General features: G+C 56.0%; 2 protein-coding genes across 2 annotated transcripts; one reads left to right on the top strand and one right to left on the bottom strand.

Moving 5' to 3' along the window:
• Window positions 1-204: 204 nt before the first annotated feature.
• PEAK3 (PEAK family member 3) lies at window positions 205-4,496 on the top strand. The gene is made up of 3 exons (XM_063161317.1): window positions 205-271; window positions 906-1,531; window positions 2,911-4,496. Exons 1-3 carry the CDS (start codon window positions 205-207, stop codon window positions 3,895-3,897), a joined length of 1,680 nt encoding a protein of 559 aa, XP_063017387.1. The 3' UTR covers window positions 3,898-4,496.
• Window positions 4,497-7,298: 2,802 nt separating this feature from the next.
• Window positions 7,299-12,096, bottom strand: OAZ1 (ornithine decarboxylase antizyme 1). The gene is given in 6 exon segments (XM_063160872.1): window positions 7,299-7,727; window positions 7,837-7,922; window positions 9,483-9,655; window positions 9,745-9,831; window positions 9,833-9,890; window positions 11,917-12,096. Coding segments are annotated over 6 exon segments (651 nt in total). The 5' UTR covers window positions 12,033-12,096; the 3' UTR covers window positions 7,299-7,596.
• Between the last annotated feature and the right edge of the window lie 668 nt (window positions 12,097-12,764).

The raw sequence follows: 12,764 nt of genomic DNA, 5'->3' as shown, positions 1-12,764 counted from the left end.
GGCCACCAAACTCCCCGTGTTTATCCCCAAAACCGCCCCGCCAAGGCTCCCCAGGCCGCTGCTTCCCCTTTTTAGCGTGTTCCTCCCCTGGGCCGGCCCCAGGGCAGCGGGAGCCGGGGGTGACGCTGTCCCGGCCCGTGCAGGGCCAGCTCTGTGCTCTGCAGTGCCAGCCCGGACCCGGCTGCCCCCGGAGCCGCCACCCCCATGCCGGACACGCCGGGGGGGTGCCCCCCTCACCGCCCCAGCTCGGCCCTCATCTACAGCAACGTGGGTGAGTGACCCCCTGACCCTGCCGTGCCCCTGCGTGCTGCGGTGTCACCTCGGGCAGTGGCGCTGCTGGCCCTGTCCTGCCCCCTGTGTCTCCCCTCTGGCTGGTTCTGGTGTGGCTTTGGGGCTGGAAATATGCAGGGGGCAAAAAACAACGTGCTGTACTCCCATCCCACCTGCCCTACCCCATCCCACCCCATCCCATCAATCCCATCCCATCCCATTGATCCCGTCCCATGGATCCCATCCCATTGATCCCATCCACCCCATCCCATCCCATCAATCCCATCCCATCCCATGGATCCTGTCCCATGGATCCCATCCCATTGATCCCATCCACCCCATCCCATCCCATCAATCCCATCCCATCCCATGGATCCTGTCCCATGGATCCCATCCCATTGATCCCATCCACCCCATCCCATCCCATCAATCCCATCCCATCCCATGGATCCAATCCCATTGATCCCATCCCATCCCACCCCACCCCATCCCATCCCATCTCACCCCAACACATCCCATGGATCCCATCCCATCCCATTGATCCCATCCCATTGATCCCATCCCACCCCACCCCATCCCACCCCACCCCTCTCCTCTGTCCCGTCTGTCCTGTCACTCTGTCCGTCCCTCCCCAGGCGAGCTGCGTGCCCACCTCGTTCCCCGCAAGGCCAGCCGTGGGGAGGGCGCTGTGAGACCCCTCCCCCGGGCCCAGCCGGACCCGCTGCCGCCCCCCCTGCCCAAAAAGCAGCTCCAGCGAGCCGAGTCCCTCCCGGCGCCCGCACCATCCCATGACGACCCCGAGCCTCGGGCTGGCAGCATCCTGTACAGCACCCCCACAGCACAGGGGGCTCCCCCGCGGGACAGACCCTCCAAGAAGCCCCTGAGCAAATCCCAAAGCCTGGTGGAGCCGCTGCCCCCAAGCAGCCCCCAGAAAGCCCCTTCCATCAGCCTGAAGGAGCTGAAGGAGCTGACATTCGGGACAGGGGATGGGGAGCTGGGGCAGCTCCTGGAGAGCCCAGCCGGGGTCCCTGGGGTGGTTTTGGGGTGCCAGGAGGCCGCCCTGGCCCGGCTCTCGGCTCTGCTGCAGGAGCAGCTGCTGGGGCCCGAGGAGAGGCAGCAGCTGCTGGAGGCAGAGCTGCTGGGCAAGCGCTGGGCAGCCCTCGGTGTCCTGGACCCCCAGCCCTGCTGCCAGAGCGGGGACGCCTGGTACTTCAGGGTGGGCTTCACCTTCCAGCACAGCCAGCTGCAGCTGGCAGCCAAGGTAAGGGGGGATCAGGGTGAGGGTGGTGCAGAGGGAGCCAGGAGATCCAGGAGTGTTGGTTTATCCACGGAACACGACACTGGGGCCACTTCCCCTTCCCGCAGCTACTTCTGCATTGCTGGATGACACTGTGCTGCTGGCAGGGCTGGCTGGGGAGGGTGACACTTCCCCTGGGGACAAGGGACACGTCAAAAACAGCCCTGCTGGGGGACTTGTCCTGCCAACTCAGCCAGAGGGGCCAGCATGTGCAAAAGAGAGGCTGGAGCAGAGCTGGCTGCCCAGGAGAGCAGGAGGAGAGCCCATCTGGGGGCTGCACCACCCTCATGTCCCAGCTCTGGCTCCATTCCTGGGTTCAGAGGGTGCAGGGGGGTCCCAGGACCATGTGTGGGTCACAGCCCAGGACAAGGCTCTGTCCTTGCACAGCTGGCCCTGTCCTGTGTGTCCCTGCTGCTCCAGCCTGGGGTGGCCAAGGGACACATCCAAAATGGCCCTGCTGGGGGACAGGTCCTGCCAGCTCAGCCAGAGGAGAGGCTGCAGCAGAGCTGGCTGCCCAGGAGAGCAGGAGGAGAGCCCACCCTCATGTCCCAGCTCTGGCTCCATTCCTGGGTTCGGAGGGTGCAGGGGGAGCCCAGCAGCATGTGTGGGTCACAGCAGGGCTGGCAGGGTGGCCCAGCCCAGGACAGCTGTCCTTGCACAGCTGGCTCTGTCCTGTGCATCCCTCCAGGTCTCCAAGCTGTGCTGCTCCAGCCTGGGGGGGCCAAGGGACACATCCAAAATGGCCCTGCTGGGGGACATGTCCTGCTCACTCAGCCAGAGGGGCCACCACGTGCAGAGGAGAGGCTGGAGCAGAGCTGGCTGCCCAGGAGAGCAGGAGGAGAGCCCAGCCCATGTGGGGGCTGCAGCACCCTCATGTCCCAGATCTGGCTCCATTCCTGGGTGGTTCAGAGGGCGCAGAGGGACCCCAGCACCACATGTGGGTCACAGCAGGCCTTGCTCTTCACAGATACAAGTGGTCGGTTGAATACTCCTCCCTAACTTCATTATTTCAGCATACCCACCTTCTACACTTGTTTTTTTCTGCCCAGCCCAGGACAAGGCTCTGTCCTTGCACAGCTGGCGCTGTCCTGTGTGTCCCTGCAGGTCCCCAAGCCGTGCTGCTTCAGCCTGGGGGGGCCAAGGGACATATCAAAAATGGCCCTGCTGGGGGACAGGTCCTGCCAACTCAGCCAGAGGGGCCAGCACATGCCCCAGTCCTGTGTTCAGAGGGTGCAGCACCACATATGGGTCACAGCAGGGCTGGTGGCCCTGAGCTGGCACGGTGTCCCAAGCCCAGGACAGCTGTCCTTGCACAGCTGGCGCTGTCCTGTGTGTCCCTGCAGGTCCCCAAGCCGTGCTGCTCCAGCCTGGCCGTGCAGAGCTCCCTGGGCACCCACTGCAGCCTCCAGCGCCTGCTCGGCCGCTTCACCGACCGCCTCCCCCGGGAGCTGCTGCTGCCAGCACTCCCTGGAGCACAGAGCCCTTCCGGAGAGCATCCAGCCCGTCCTGCCCCCCAGCCCCTCGTGCAGGTGCTCCTTTGTGCCGAGGTTCCCCAGCAGACCCTGGCAGAGTTTGTGAAGGGCTCCCACGCTCTGCACAGGAGCAGCCCCGGGCACTACGAGCGCCTGGGCTGCCTCCTGCTGCTGCAGCTCTGCATGGGGCTGGAGCACCTCCGGGAGCAGAACGTGGTCCAGGGGGACCTGTGCCCTGAGAACCTGCTGCTGGTGCAGTGCCCGTGTCCCCCCCAGAGGCAGAAGGAGCTGCCAGGACTGTCCCTTCCACGGCTGCTCATCAGCAGCTTCTTCAAGGTGCAGGAGAAGCAGAGACCTTGTTCCAGCAGCCAGGAACTGGACTGGAGCCACGCTCTGGATGCACCTTCCACTCCAACAGCAGCTGAGCTGAACTTGGGCAGGCTGATCTACCAGATCTTGCACGTGGACATCTCCCTGGAGAACATTTTGGACTTTAGAAACAAAAGGCTTCCTGAAATCCCCTCACTGTCCATCTACTCAGCGGGACTGAAGCGCTTGGCCTCGCTGGTGCTGCACAGGGATCCTCACCAGAGGGTGTCCATCCTGCAGGCCAGGGCAATCCTGCAGGTGCTGCTCTGGGGACCACGCCAGGAGCTCTTTGCCAGGAGCAGGAAGAGCCTGGAGCTGCTCCGGAGCTGGCTGCAGGTCAAGAGGGCTCTGCTGCTGCTGAGGTTTGCAGAGAACTCGGCTGGGGCTGGGGTCAGCCCTGGCCTGGAGGAGTGGCTGTGCTGCCAGTATTTCCAGGGGGTCACTGAACACACCCTTTACCAGGTCACCCAGGTTCTCTATGCTCCCTAAACAACCTCCAGAAGAGCCCACCCAAAGGCCTCCTAAAGCTCACAAGGGCCTGGCCAAACCTGTCCCTGGCCAAACCTGTCCCTGCCCATGGCAGGGGAATTGAAACTAAATTATTTTTAGGGTTCTCTCAGCCCAAATCATTCCATGATTCTATGAAATCCACCAGTTCCTGAGAAATCTCAATAGGTCTTCACTGGGAAAGCTCTACAAACCCAAACCCATGGATGATGAAGCGTGTAAAACCACAGGGCTTATACCTTCAAACAATTTTTGCTTGATACTCTAAGTCTGGTTTATCAGAGCACCTGAGGAAGGGCAGCTGGATGGGAGTCCCAGGCATCAATTTAGTGACTGAGAATCTCAAATAAAGTTTATGGGGTTCAGACTTTGAACAAAACCCTCTCAGAGCCTTTTTGCAGCCACCAGCTTTTTGCTGTTTTGAATTACACTCAAAGCCACCCATCACAGCTCACCCTGAGAAACAACAGGTCCTTCAGCCTGTGCTTCCCAGAGACAATTTGTGGCAGTCACTAATAAAAATGACATTTTAAAAGGAAAAATACAGCTTCAATAAAACTTGGAGCCAAGCCTCTCAAACACTGCTCCTTTATGTGCTTCTCTGCCAGCATTACACACTCCAGGGATGGATCCAGAGGGAAACACAAAGCCAAACTGCCCTGGATGGGGGTGATTACCCAGAATGGGCTCTGGTGAACAGCCCAGGTGAGTTCATGGGCACCAAGGCAGGGCTGTGGCATCTGCTCCTTGCTGGGAAACACCTGGCAGCACGTGGGACCTGGACCCAGTCCCCAAATCCATCCAGATGCTGAGGGACCAGCATGGTGAAGGTCACTTTAATTATTCCTCAGCAATTATTGATTCACTCACAGCCATCTAGGCTGGGTATCAGGAAAATTTCCTTCACTGAGAGTGCTCAGACATCAGCACAGGCTGCCCAGGGCAGTGCTGGAGTCACCATCCCTGGGAGTGTTCAGTGTGGATGTGGCACTTGGGGACATGGCTTAGTGGTGATGGGGTAATGGTCAGTCTTGAGAGGCTTTTCCAACCTAAACAATTCCATGATTCAGGGACTCCATCGCCTGACAGCAGTGGGACAGAGCCTCCCACAGCTGCTGTGCCCATGGATGTAGCAGTGGCTCCCCAGGGCAGCCACCAGAGCCTGGGGCATGGCTGGAATGGGGAGGATTCCTCCTAGGAGCCCCTGAGCTCCAAAAAACCAAAATTAAACCAGAGCTGAGACCCTGCAGAGAGTCCCTGTGCTCCAAAAAACAAAACCAAACCAGAGCTGGGACCCTGCAGAGAACAGCTCAGTCCCATGGTTGGTTTGCAGCACCCAAATCCCCCAGTGCAGCCTCTCCCTGCCCAGGCTGGACCCCATCGAGCCTGGCACAGAAATGGGGCTCAGATTTCATTGCAGGTGTCCCAGGAGAGCCCAGCCCTGCTGCCCCTCTGTCCTGCAGTATTTGGCACAGAAATGGGGCTCAGATCTCATTGCAGGTGTCCCGGGAGAGCCCAGCCCTGCTGCCCCTCTGTCTCCTGCAGTATTTGGCACAGAAATGGGGCTCAGATCCCATTGCAGGTGTCCCGGGAGAGCCCAGCCCCGCTGCCCCTGTGGCTCCTGCAGTATTTGGCACAGAAATGGGGCTCAGATCTTATTGCAGGTGTCCCAGGAGAGCCCAGCCCCGCTGCCCTGTGGCTCCTGCAGTATTTGGCACAGAAATGGGGCTCAGATCTTATTGCAGGTGTCCCGGGAGAGCCCAGCCCCGCTGCCCTGTGGCTCCTGCAGTATTTGGCACAGAAATGGGGCTCAGATCCCATTGCAGGTGTCCCGGGAGAGCCCAGCCCTGCTGTCCCTGTGGCTCCTGCAGTATTTGCCGTGGCTACCAGAGGGCAGTAAAGGCCAGGGCACAGCTCCTCATGCCGGGGAGACAAAGCCAAACCTGCTCCCCTGGCTCCTGCTCAGCTCCCCAGTTCTGGTTTGCAGCGTGGGTGACCCCCTCCCCTTCTGCCAGGAGCATCCAAAATCCCCAAAACATCCCATGGAGGCAGGACCAGGCACATTCCACACTCCTGTCCCTGTGGAGAGCAGAATATGGCACATGTGTCAAAGGAAAACAGGGATTTTTCCAGATAACCAGAGCAGCCCTGTGCCAGCCTGTTGAGAAAAACAAGGACACACTCCCCTGGTCATGCCACTACCATGAAATTCTGGAATATTCTGAGCTGGGATGGACTCTCAGGGATCATCAGTGCAGCCCCTGCTCCCAACACCCCCACCCTGAGCACCCCTGGGAGCTCCTGCAGCTCTGGCAGCCTTGGCACCATTCCCTGGGCAGCCTGGGCAGTGCCCAGCAGCCTCGGGGGGCAGAACCTTGCCCTGAGCTCCATGCCAAACGTCTCCCAGCCCAGCTTTGGGCAGTTTCCCACTGTCACTGGCCTTCCAAAACTCCCTCCATGACCAGCACAACTGCAGGGCCAGGAGAGAACTGGGAAGAGCCAATTTTAACGAGCCCACTTTGCACCATCACTGCTCACACACCCCAATTACTCTGTGCTGCATCTCCGAGGAGTTTCAGGGAACATTTCAGTGTATTCCATGGGATCCCAGCACTGCTAAGCCCAGGGATGGGCTGTGGGGGAAACTTTAGGGCCTCACTCAGACATTGCACAGCACTCAAGAGACTTCACTCACACCCAGCAGAACCTGGTGAAATAAACCCATGGCAAGGATTCCCTGCTCCAAGGTTTTATAGAGGAAAGATTGATCAGCTCCAAACAAACCTTCAAGTATGGGAAAACATGGAAATACCACAGTTTAAAGCTCAGCCCCTTTGGAGACTTTGTTGTAACTTCAGTTCAAGGTTTGTTAATTCCAGCATCCCAAGGAGCCCCAGCACAGCCCCCACCTCACCCTTCAACCCCCCCCAAGAATCCTTGGTGACACCACTGAGCTGCAGGAGTGCCACAAACCTTCCCAGCTCACAGCCACAGTTCCTGGAGTCACCTGCACACACTGGGAAGGCTGCACTGTTACAGGAACACCATAAAATTCCAGCTATTTAAGTTGCACATTTGGTATTTAAAGCAACCATGGGTTGAGCTGATCGTGTTCCACTTGAGACTTCCCAATGAAATCACACCCTGAATATCCTACAAAACACTGGCAGAGCAGGCACATCTGCTAATTACTCACTAAAACTAGAGTTTTCCAGGATTTCTGGATTATTCCAAGCTCTGTCAGAGCACACCCATGAGTTCCAGTCAAGCAAAGAACAAGCAAAGCCTTTCCACACCTGCAACTTTAATGGTTGGGGCAGTTCCAGAGCCACCTCTTCAAGAGTGCAAGTCTTTAAACAGCTTAAAACCAGCAATAAAAAAAGTAAAATATAAATTTTTATTTAGAATTAAAGCAAATACTTCAGTATCACAAACACAATATTAAACTTCAAGAAATATACTGCTAAATTTGGAGGGAGCATTTATTTTTTTTTTTGCACAACCACGACATGCGCACAAAATCCAGAGAAAGATGTGGAATCTGAAATTTTCAACATCTCACCACCAAAGCAGCTGGGTCACACAAGAGTTAAGATAGACTGGAATAAGATGTTGACAAAATTTCTACAGAATCATCTTTTATAGACAACAAGAAAGCTCTAAAGAGGCAAACATTGCAATCTAGTCTTCTTCTGCTGAGTCTCTCTCAAACGTGTAGGCCATGAAGCAAGCATCTGGTCTCTTGGGGACAAGGGGATGCCCTGGTCTCACAATCTCAAAGCCCAAAAAGCTGAAAGTACGGAGCAGTGCAGCTAGAAAACAAAGCAGGAGACATGTTTCACCCATGGGATAATGAAAAAAAAAACTTTACATTTCCACCAGAAGGCATTTTGTGTCTCTGGAGGTGCAGGGAACACCCACCTCTGTCATCTCTGTTCTTGTGGAAACAGATGAACACGTGCTCAACTCGGAGTTGTTCTTCAGCAAACTCGAGAAGAACTGCAAAACTGCAAGAGAAACACCAGGGGTTCAGTGCCCAGGGAATGCCCTGGGATGGGAGGGACCCACAGGGATCATCCAGGGATGTCCTGGGATGGGAGGGACCCAAAGGGATCATCCAGGGATGTTCTGGGATGGGAGAGACCCACAGGGATCATCCAGGGATGTTGTGGGATAGGAGGGATCATCCAGGGATGTCCTGGGATGGGAGGGACCCAAAGGGAATGTCCTGGGATGTTCTGGGATGGGAGGGACCCACAGGGATCATCCAGGGATGTTCTGGGATGGGAGAGACCCACAGGGATCATCCAGGGAATGCCCTGGGATGGGAGGGACCCACAGGGATCATCCAGGGATGTTCTGGGATGGGAGAGACCCACAGGGAATGTCCTGAGATGGGAGGAACCACAGGGATCATCCAGGGATGTTCTGGGATGGGAGAGACCCACAGGGAATGTCCTGGGATGGGAGGAACCACAGGGATCATCCAGGGATGTTCTGGGATGGGAGGAACCCACAGGGATCATCCAGGGAATGCCCTGGGATGGGAGAGACCCACAGGGAATGTCCTGGGAGGGGAGAGACCCAGAGGAATGATCCAGGGAATGTCCTGGGATGGGAAGGACCCACAGGGATCATCCAGGGATGTTCTGGGATGGAGGGACCCAAAGGGAATGTCCTGGGATGGGAGGAACCACAGGGATCATTCCAGGGATGTTCTGGGATGGGAGAGACCCACAGGGACCATCCAGGGATGTTCTGGGATGGGAGAGACCCACAGGGACCATCCAGGGATGTCCTGGGATGGGAGAGACCCACAGGGAATGTCCTGGGATAGAGGGACCTGCAGGGATCATCCAGGAAATGTCCTGGGATGGGAGAGACCCACAGGGAATGTCCTGGGAGGGGAGAGACCCAGAGGAATGATCCAGGGAATGTCCTGGGATGAGAGGAACCCACAGGGATCTTCCAGGGATGTCCTGGGATGGGAGAGACCCACAGGGATCATCCAGGGAATGTCCTGGGATGGGAGGAACAGACAGGGATCATCCAGGGATGTTCTGGGATGGGAGGAACCCACAGGGATCATCCAGGGATGTTCTGGGATGGAGGGACCCACAGGGATCATCCAGGGAATGTCCAGAGATGGAGGGACCCACAGGGACCATCCAGGCCAAGCCCTGGCCCTGCACAGGCACCCCAGCAATCCCACTCTGAGTGTTTGAGCTCTGGCAGTGCTTCTTCAGAGTTTCAAGGCCCTGAGAGCCAATCCACACAGGAATTCCTAAGGAAGAGGCACAGGTTGGAGCCTCACACCACCAGATCCCTGAAGCCCAGGCAGAACTCAAGGGCAGGACTCTTCAGTGGCACAGAAAAAGCTGAAGGAGCTGCAGTGACAGACTTAAAACAGCCTGGAAATCTCCGTGCCTAAACCAGCCTGAAATCCCAGACTGATTCTTCCTGCAGCCCTGAAACCAGGCTCACAAAAGAGCCTCAAAACCCAAAATTAAACTTTAAAAATACAAAGAGCAAAGTGTTCTCCCATAGCCAAGTTTTCCCTGACCCACCTGTCCTTGCTCCCCTCAGGCAGAGCACCACTGGGAATTTCAATGTAGAGGTTGTTGTTGTTCAGCACTGCTCTCCAACTGATGTGTTTGGCATCTGTAAGCCTTGACTGGACATTGAGAATTCTTGTCCTGTTGTTAGGTGTTAGTTCTTCTGTGACATTCAGCCGATTATCCTGCAGCAGGAACAGGAGCAGAGTCATTTTCCTGCTCGTTTTCAGAGGGAGGATTGAATGTTATCAAGCTGTTTGCACCTCATACTCACCGAATAAAATAAATTAGCTGAAAGATTGTGATCCCTCTGACTATTCCCTCGCCCACCTGGGATCTTCAGGGGTGGGTGAGGGACATCAGGAGCACCACCGAGGCCCCGGACCCAGGTTACTACAGCAATTGAAGGGAACCCTGGAACTGCAAAGGGAACATGGTTACACGGGCTTGGACTGAGCCCTGGCACCTGCAGGATTTAAACAGGGTTAAAAAACCCAAACCTAGGCCAAAGGACTCCTCCCAATTCAAGTGGGAAGACAAAGGAAGCTCCACACCAGGACAGTGCTCAGGGAGCTGCCACTGCAGTGTTTTGAGTGAAGATTCGCTTGGAAATGAAAAATGCTCAGGCTGAGTGAGTTTCTGTGCAGGACAGGCCTGATGTGAGCTCAGGAAAAAGAACATTCCTGCAGGAATTTGCTGCTTTCTGCTCTCCTTGTTCTGATCCCAGCAAGGCAGGGATCAGGCTGAGTGAGTTTCTGTGCAGGACAGGCCTGATGTGAGCTCAGGAAAAAGAACATTCCTGCAGGAATTTGCTGCTTTCTGCTCTCCTTGTTCTGATCCCAGCAAGGCAGGGATCACTTTTCCCCCTGGGATATTCCCCACCAGATGATCCCAGGCAATTCCAAGGAATCATCTCCACCTCCAGAATCTTCTGTTTGAGCTGAGGCCACACCTGAACCTGCGCAAAACCTCCAAACCTCCTCCCACCGAACTCCTCAGAGCGATCCCACAAGGAGGAGAAAAACATTGTGTTTCTGAAGGTGCGAGGGATATTTTTAAGTTTCTCCCCATCCTTTTCAAGGCTGTTTCACTCCTCCCGTGGCGGAGCAGCGCTGGCCCCTCCCTCTGCACCATCCTTCACCCGCAGGCTCCACTCTTGAGTTGCGTCATCTCAGCAGATGCAGCAATCGAGGCCCTTGGGGGAATTTTCACAATCGTCCTGTCTCCGGGTGCCAGCAGCAGCCACTGCAGCCATTTGCAAATCCGAATAAACAGCTACAAAATAATCCACCATTTTGCACCCGACTTGCGGGGTTTGGATTGGTTTGGGTTTTTTTTTTTTTTAATTTTTTTTTTCTTTTTTTTTGGTTGGGTTTTTTTTTTTAATGAGCTTGAAACTTGTGATGAATAATCCGTATTAAAAAGGCTGGGAAAGGGCAGAGATGTTAAATATTATGTGCTGGAAGGTAAATTATGTTTATATTTTAATATGGAGCAAGGGTAACAACTGCAAACTTTTATTAAAAATACAAAATCAGCGCTAACTGAATGCGTTATTTTAATTAAATGAGTATCCAACCCATTATTTTAAGCTCTTTGAAAGAGATATTTTTCTTTAATACCAACATTATTTATTTTTATATGAGAATGACTGCGAACTACACATTTTTAATTTCCCTAATAAATAAACCTTTAAAAACCTTTTCCAAAGGTGTGCTGTGACAATCTCCAATAATTTCACATTTCTACCCCAAAAAGGTGGTGCAGAAGGAAGGTTTGCAGCCATAAATATATTTTAGTGATGTTTACGTGCTCTTGGGGAGGAAAAAAACAATCTTTAGCTCGGAATTAAATATAAAAACGGTTAAAGAATTCTTTCCACAGTCCACACACGAGGTGGAAAGGGCAGATCGATGTCCTGAGCATCCACCGCTCCACACCAGGCACCTTAATTCAGGTTTTTTCTTTCTTCCCAGCACCTGTGGGGGGTGTTTTAATCTTTCGGTTGAGTTTTTAACCAGCAGCTCTCGTAACACTCTTACCCTCGATTCGTTTTGCGGAGTATCCACGGTTACATAAGGGGATAACAGCCTTCAATCCTTCAATATCTTTGCCTAATTATTGTTTTCCCCTCACCCCCCCCCCCTCCTTCCCCACCCCCAAGCCTTGCCCGGAGCCTCCCCCAATCCGGGGTTGCCTTCGGGGGTCCCTCCCAGGGCCGGGACAGCGTTGGGGCTTTAAAATTTCCTTTTTTTTTTTGTGCTTTTTCCACCCTCCCGTGCCGCCTTTCCCCGCAGGGCCGGGGCCAGGCCGCCCCTCCCCCGCTGGCCACGCAGCGCTCCCCGCCCCTCTCCGGCCACCAGGGAGGCGACAACGAGGATGAGGAAGAGGAAGGAGGCAGCGAGGGCCCAGCGGTGCGAGGCTGAGGGAGGCCGCGGCGCCTCACCTGCTCTGTCCGGTACTGAGGCTCAGCACAGCGGGCATGATGGTGCTTTTATTCCCCTCTTTCTCTCTAGCGAAGCAGTGGCTGTTGAGTATCCGTTGCAGGGAGGATTTCACCATCCGGCCGCTCTGGTCCGAACCCCGAAACCCTCCGCCGCCTCCGCCCCCCGCTCCCCAGGCGCTGCTACACAAAATGGCACCGCGGCCCCACTGCCTCCTTATATACCCTCTGTTTGTCACGCCCCCTAAGAGACCACGCCCCTCAGCGCGTGCCACGCCCTCGCACGAGAAAACGGCTTTTATTGGGCAGTTTAGATGTCTATTTAAATATCTCGCTGTTTACTGGCTGAGCGGAGCGCGGGAGGCGGGACATCAGCTGGGGGGGTGCCGCACGGGGGGCGGGGGGTAGCGGTGCGTGATTGGCTGCGCGCGCCGCGGGCGGGGCGGGGCCTGGCGGGGCATCGGCCGGCGGGCGCTCCGCAACCCCTCACTGCCCTCGGAGCCGCCGGTTCGAGTCCCGCGCCCGCGCCCCGCCCGGCTGAGGTAACCGGGGGGGCCGGGGGAGGAGCGGGGTGTGGGGGAGAACAGGGAGGGAGAGACGTGAAGAGTCATGGAAAAACACGGGCACGTCCGTAGGGTGCAGCCCTGGGGCTGGAAGCAGCGGAGGGGCGGCCGCAGGATCACCTGTGGGACCCCCGGGGGTATCGCACCCTCAGGGCTTCGCACGGAGCTCGGTGCTGAGGGAAAGTTTTAATTAAACATTAATAATAAACCCACCACAAGTAGTGGGATGGGTCCCTGAAAAGTCGGGTTCTGGAGTTGTGAGCTGGTTTTGTTTGGACTGGTTCCCTT

The sequence above is a fragment of the Melospiza melodia genome, chromosome 7 (genome assembly GCF_035770615.1).
Source record: "Melospiza melodia melodia isolate bMelMel2 chromosome 7, bMelMel2.pri, whole genome shotgun sequence".
In the NCBI taxonomy this organism is placed as follows: Eukaryota; Metazoa; Chordata; class Aves; order Passeriformes; family Passerellidae; genus Melospiza; species Melospiza melodia.
This window is presented reverse-complemented; position numbering and strand designations above follow the sequence as displayed.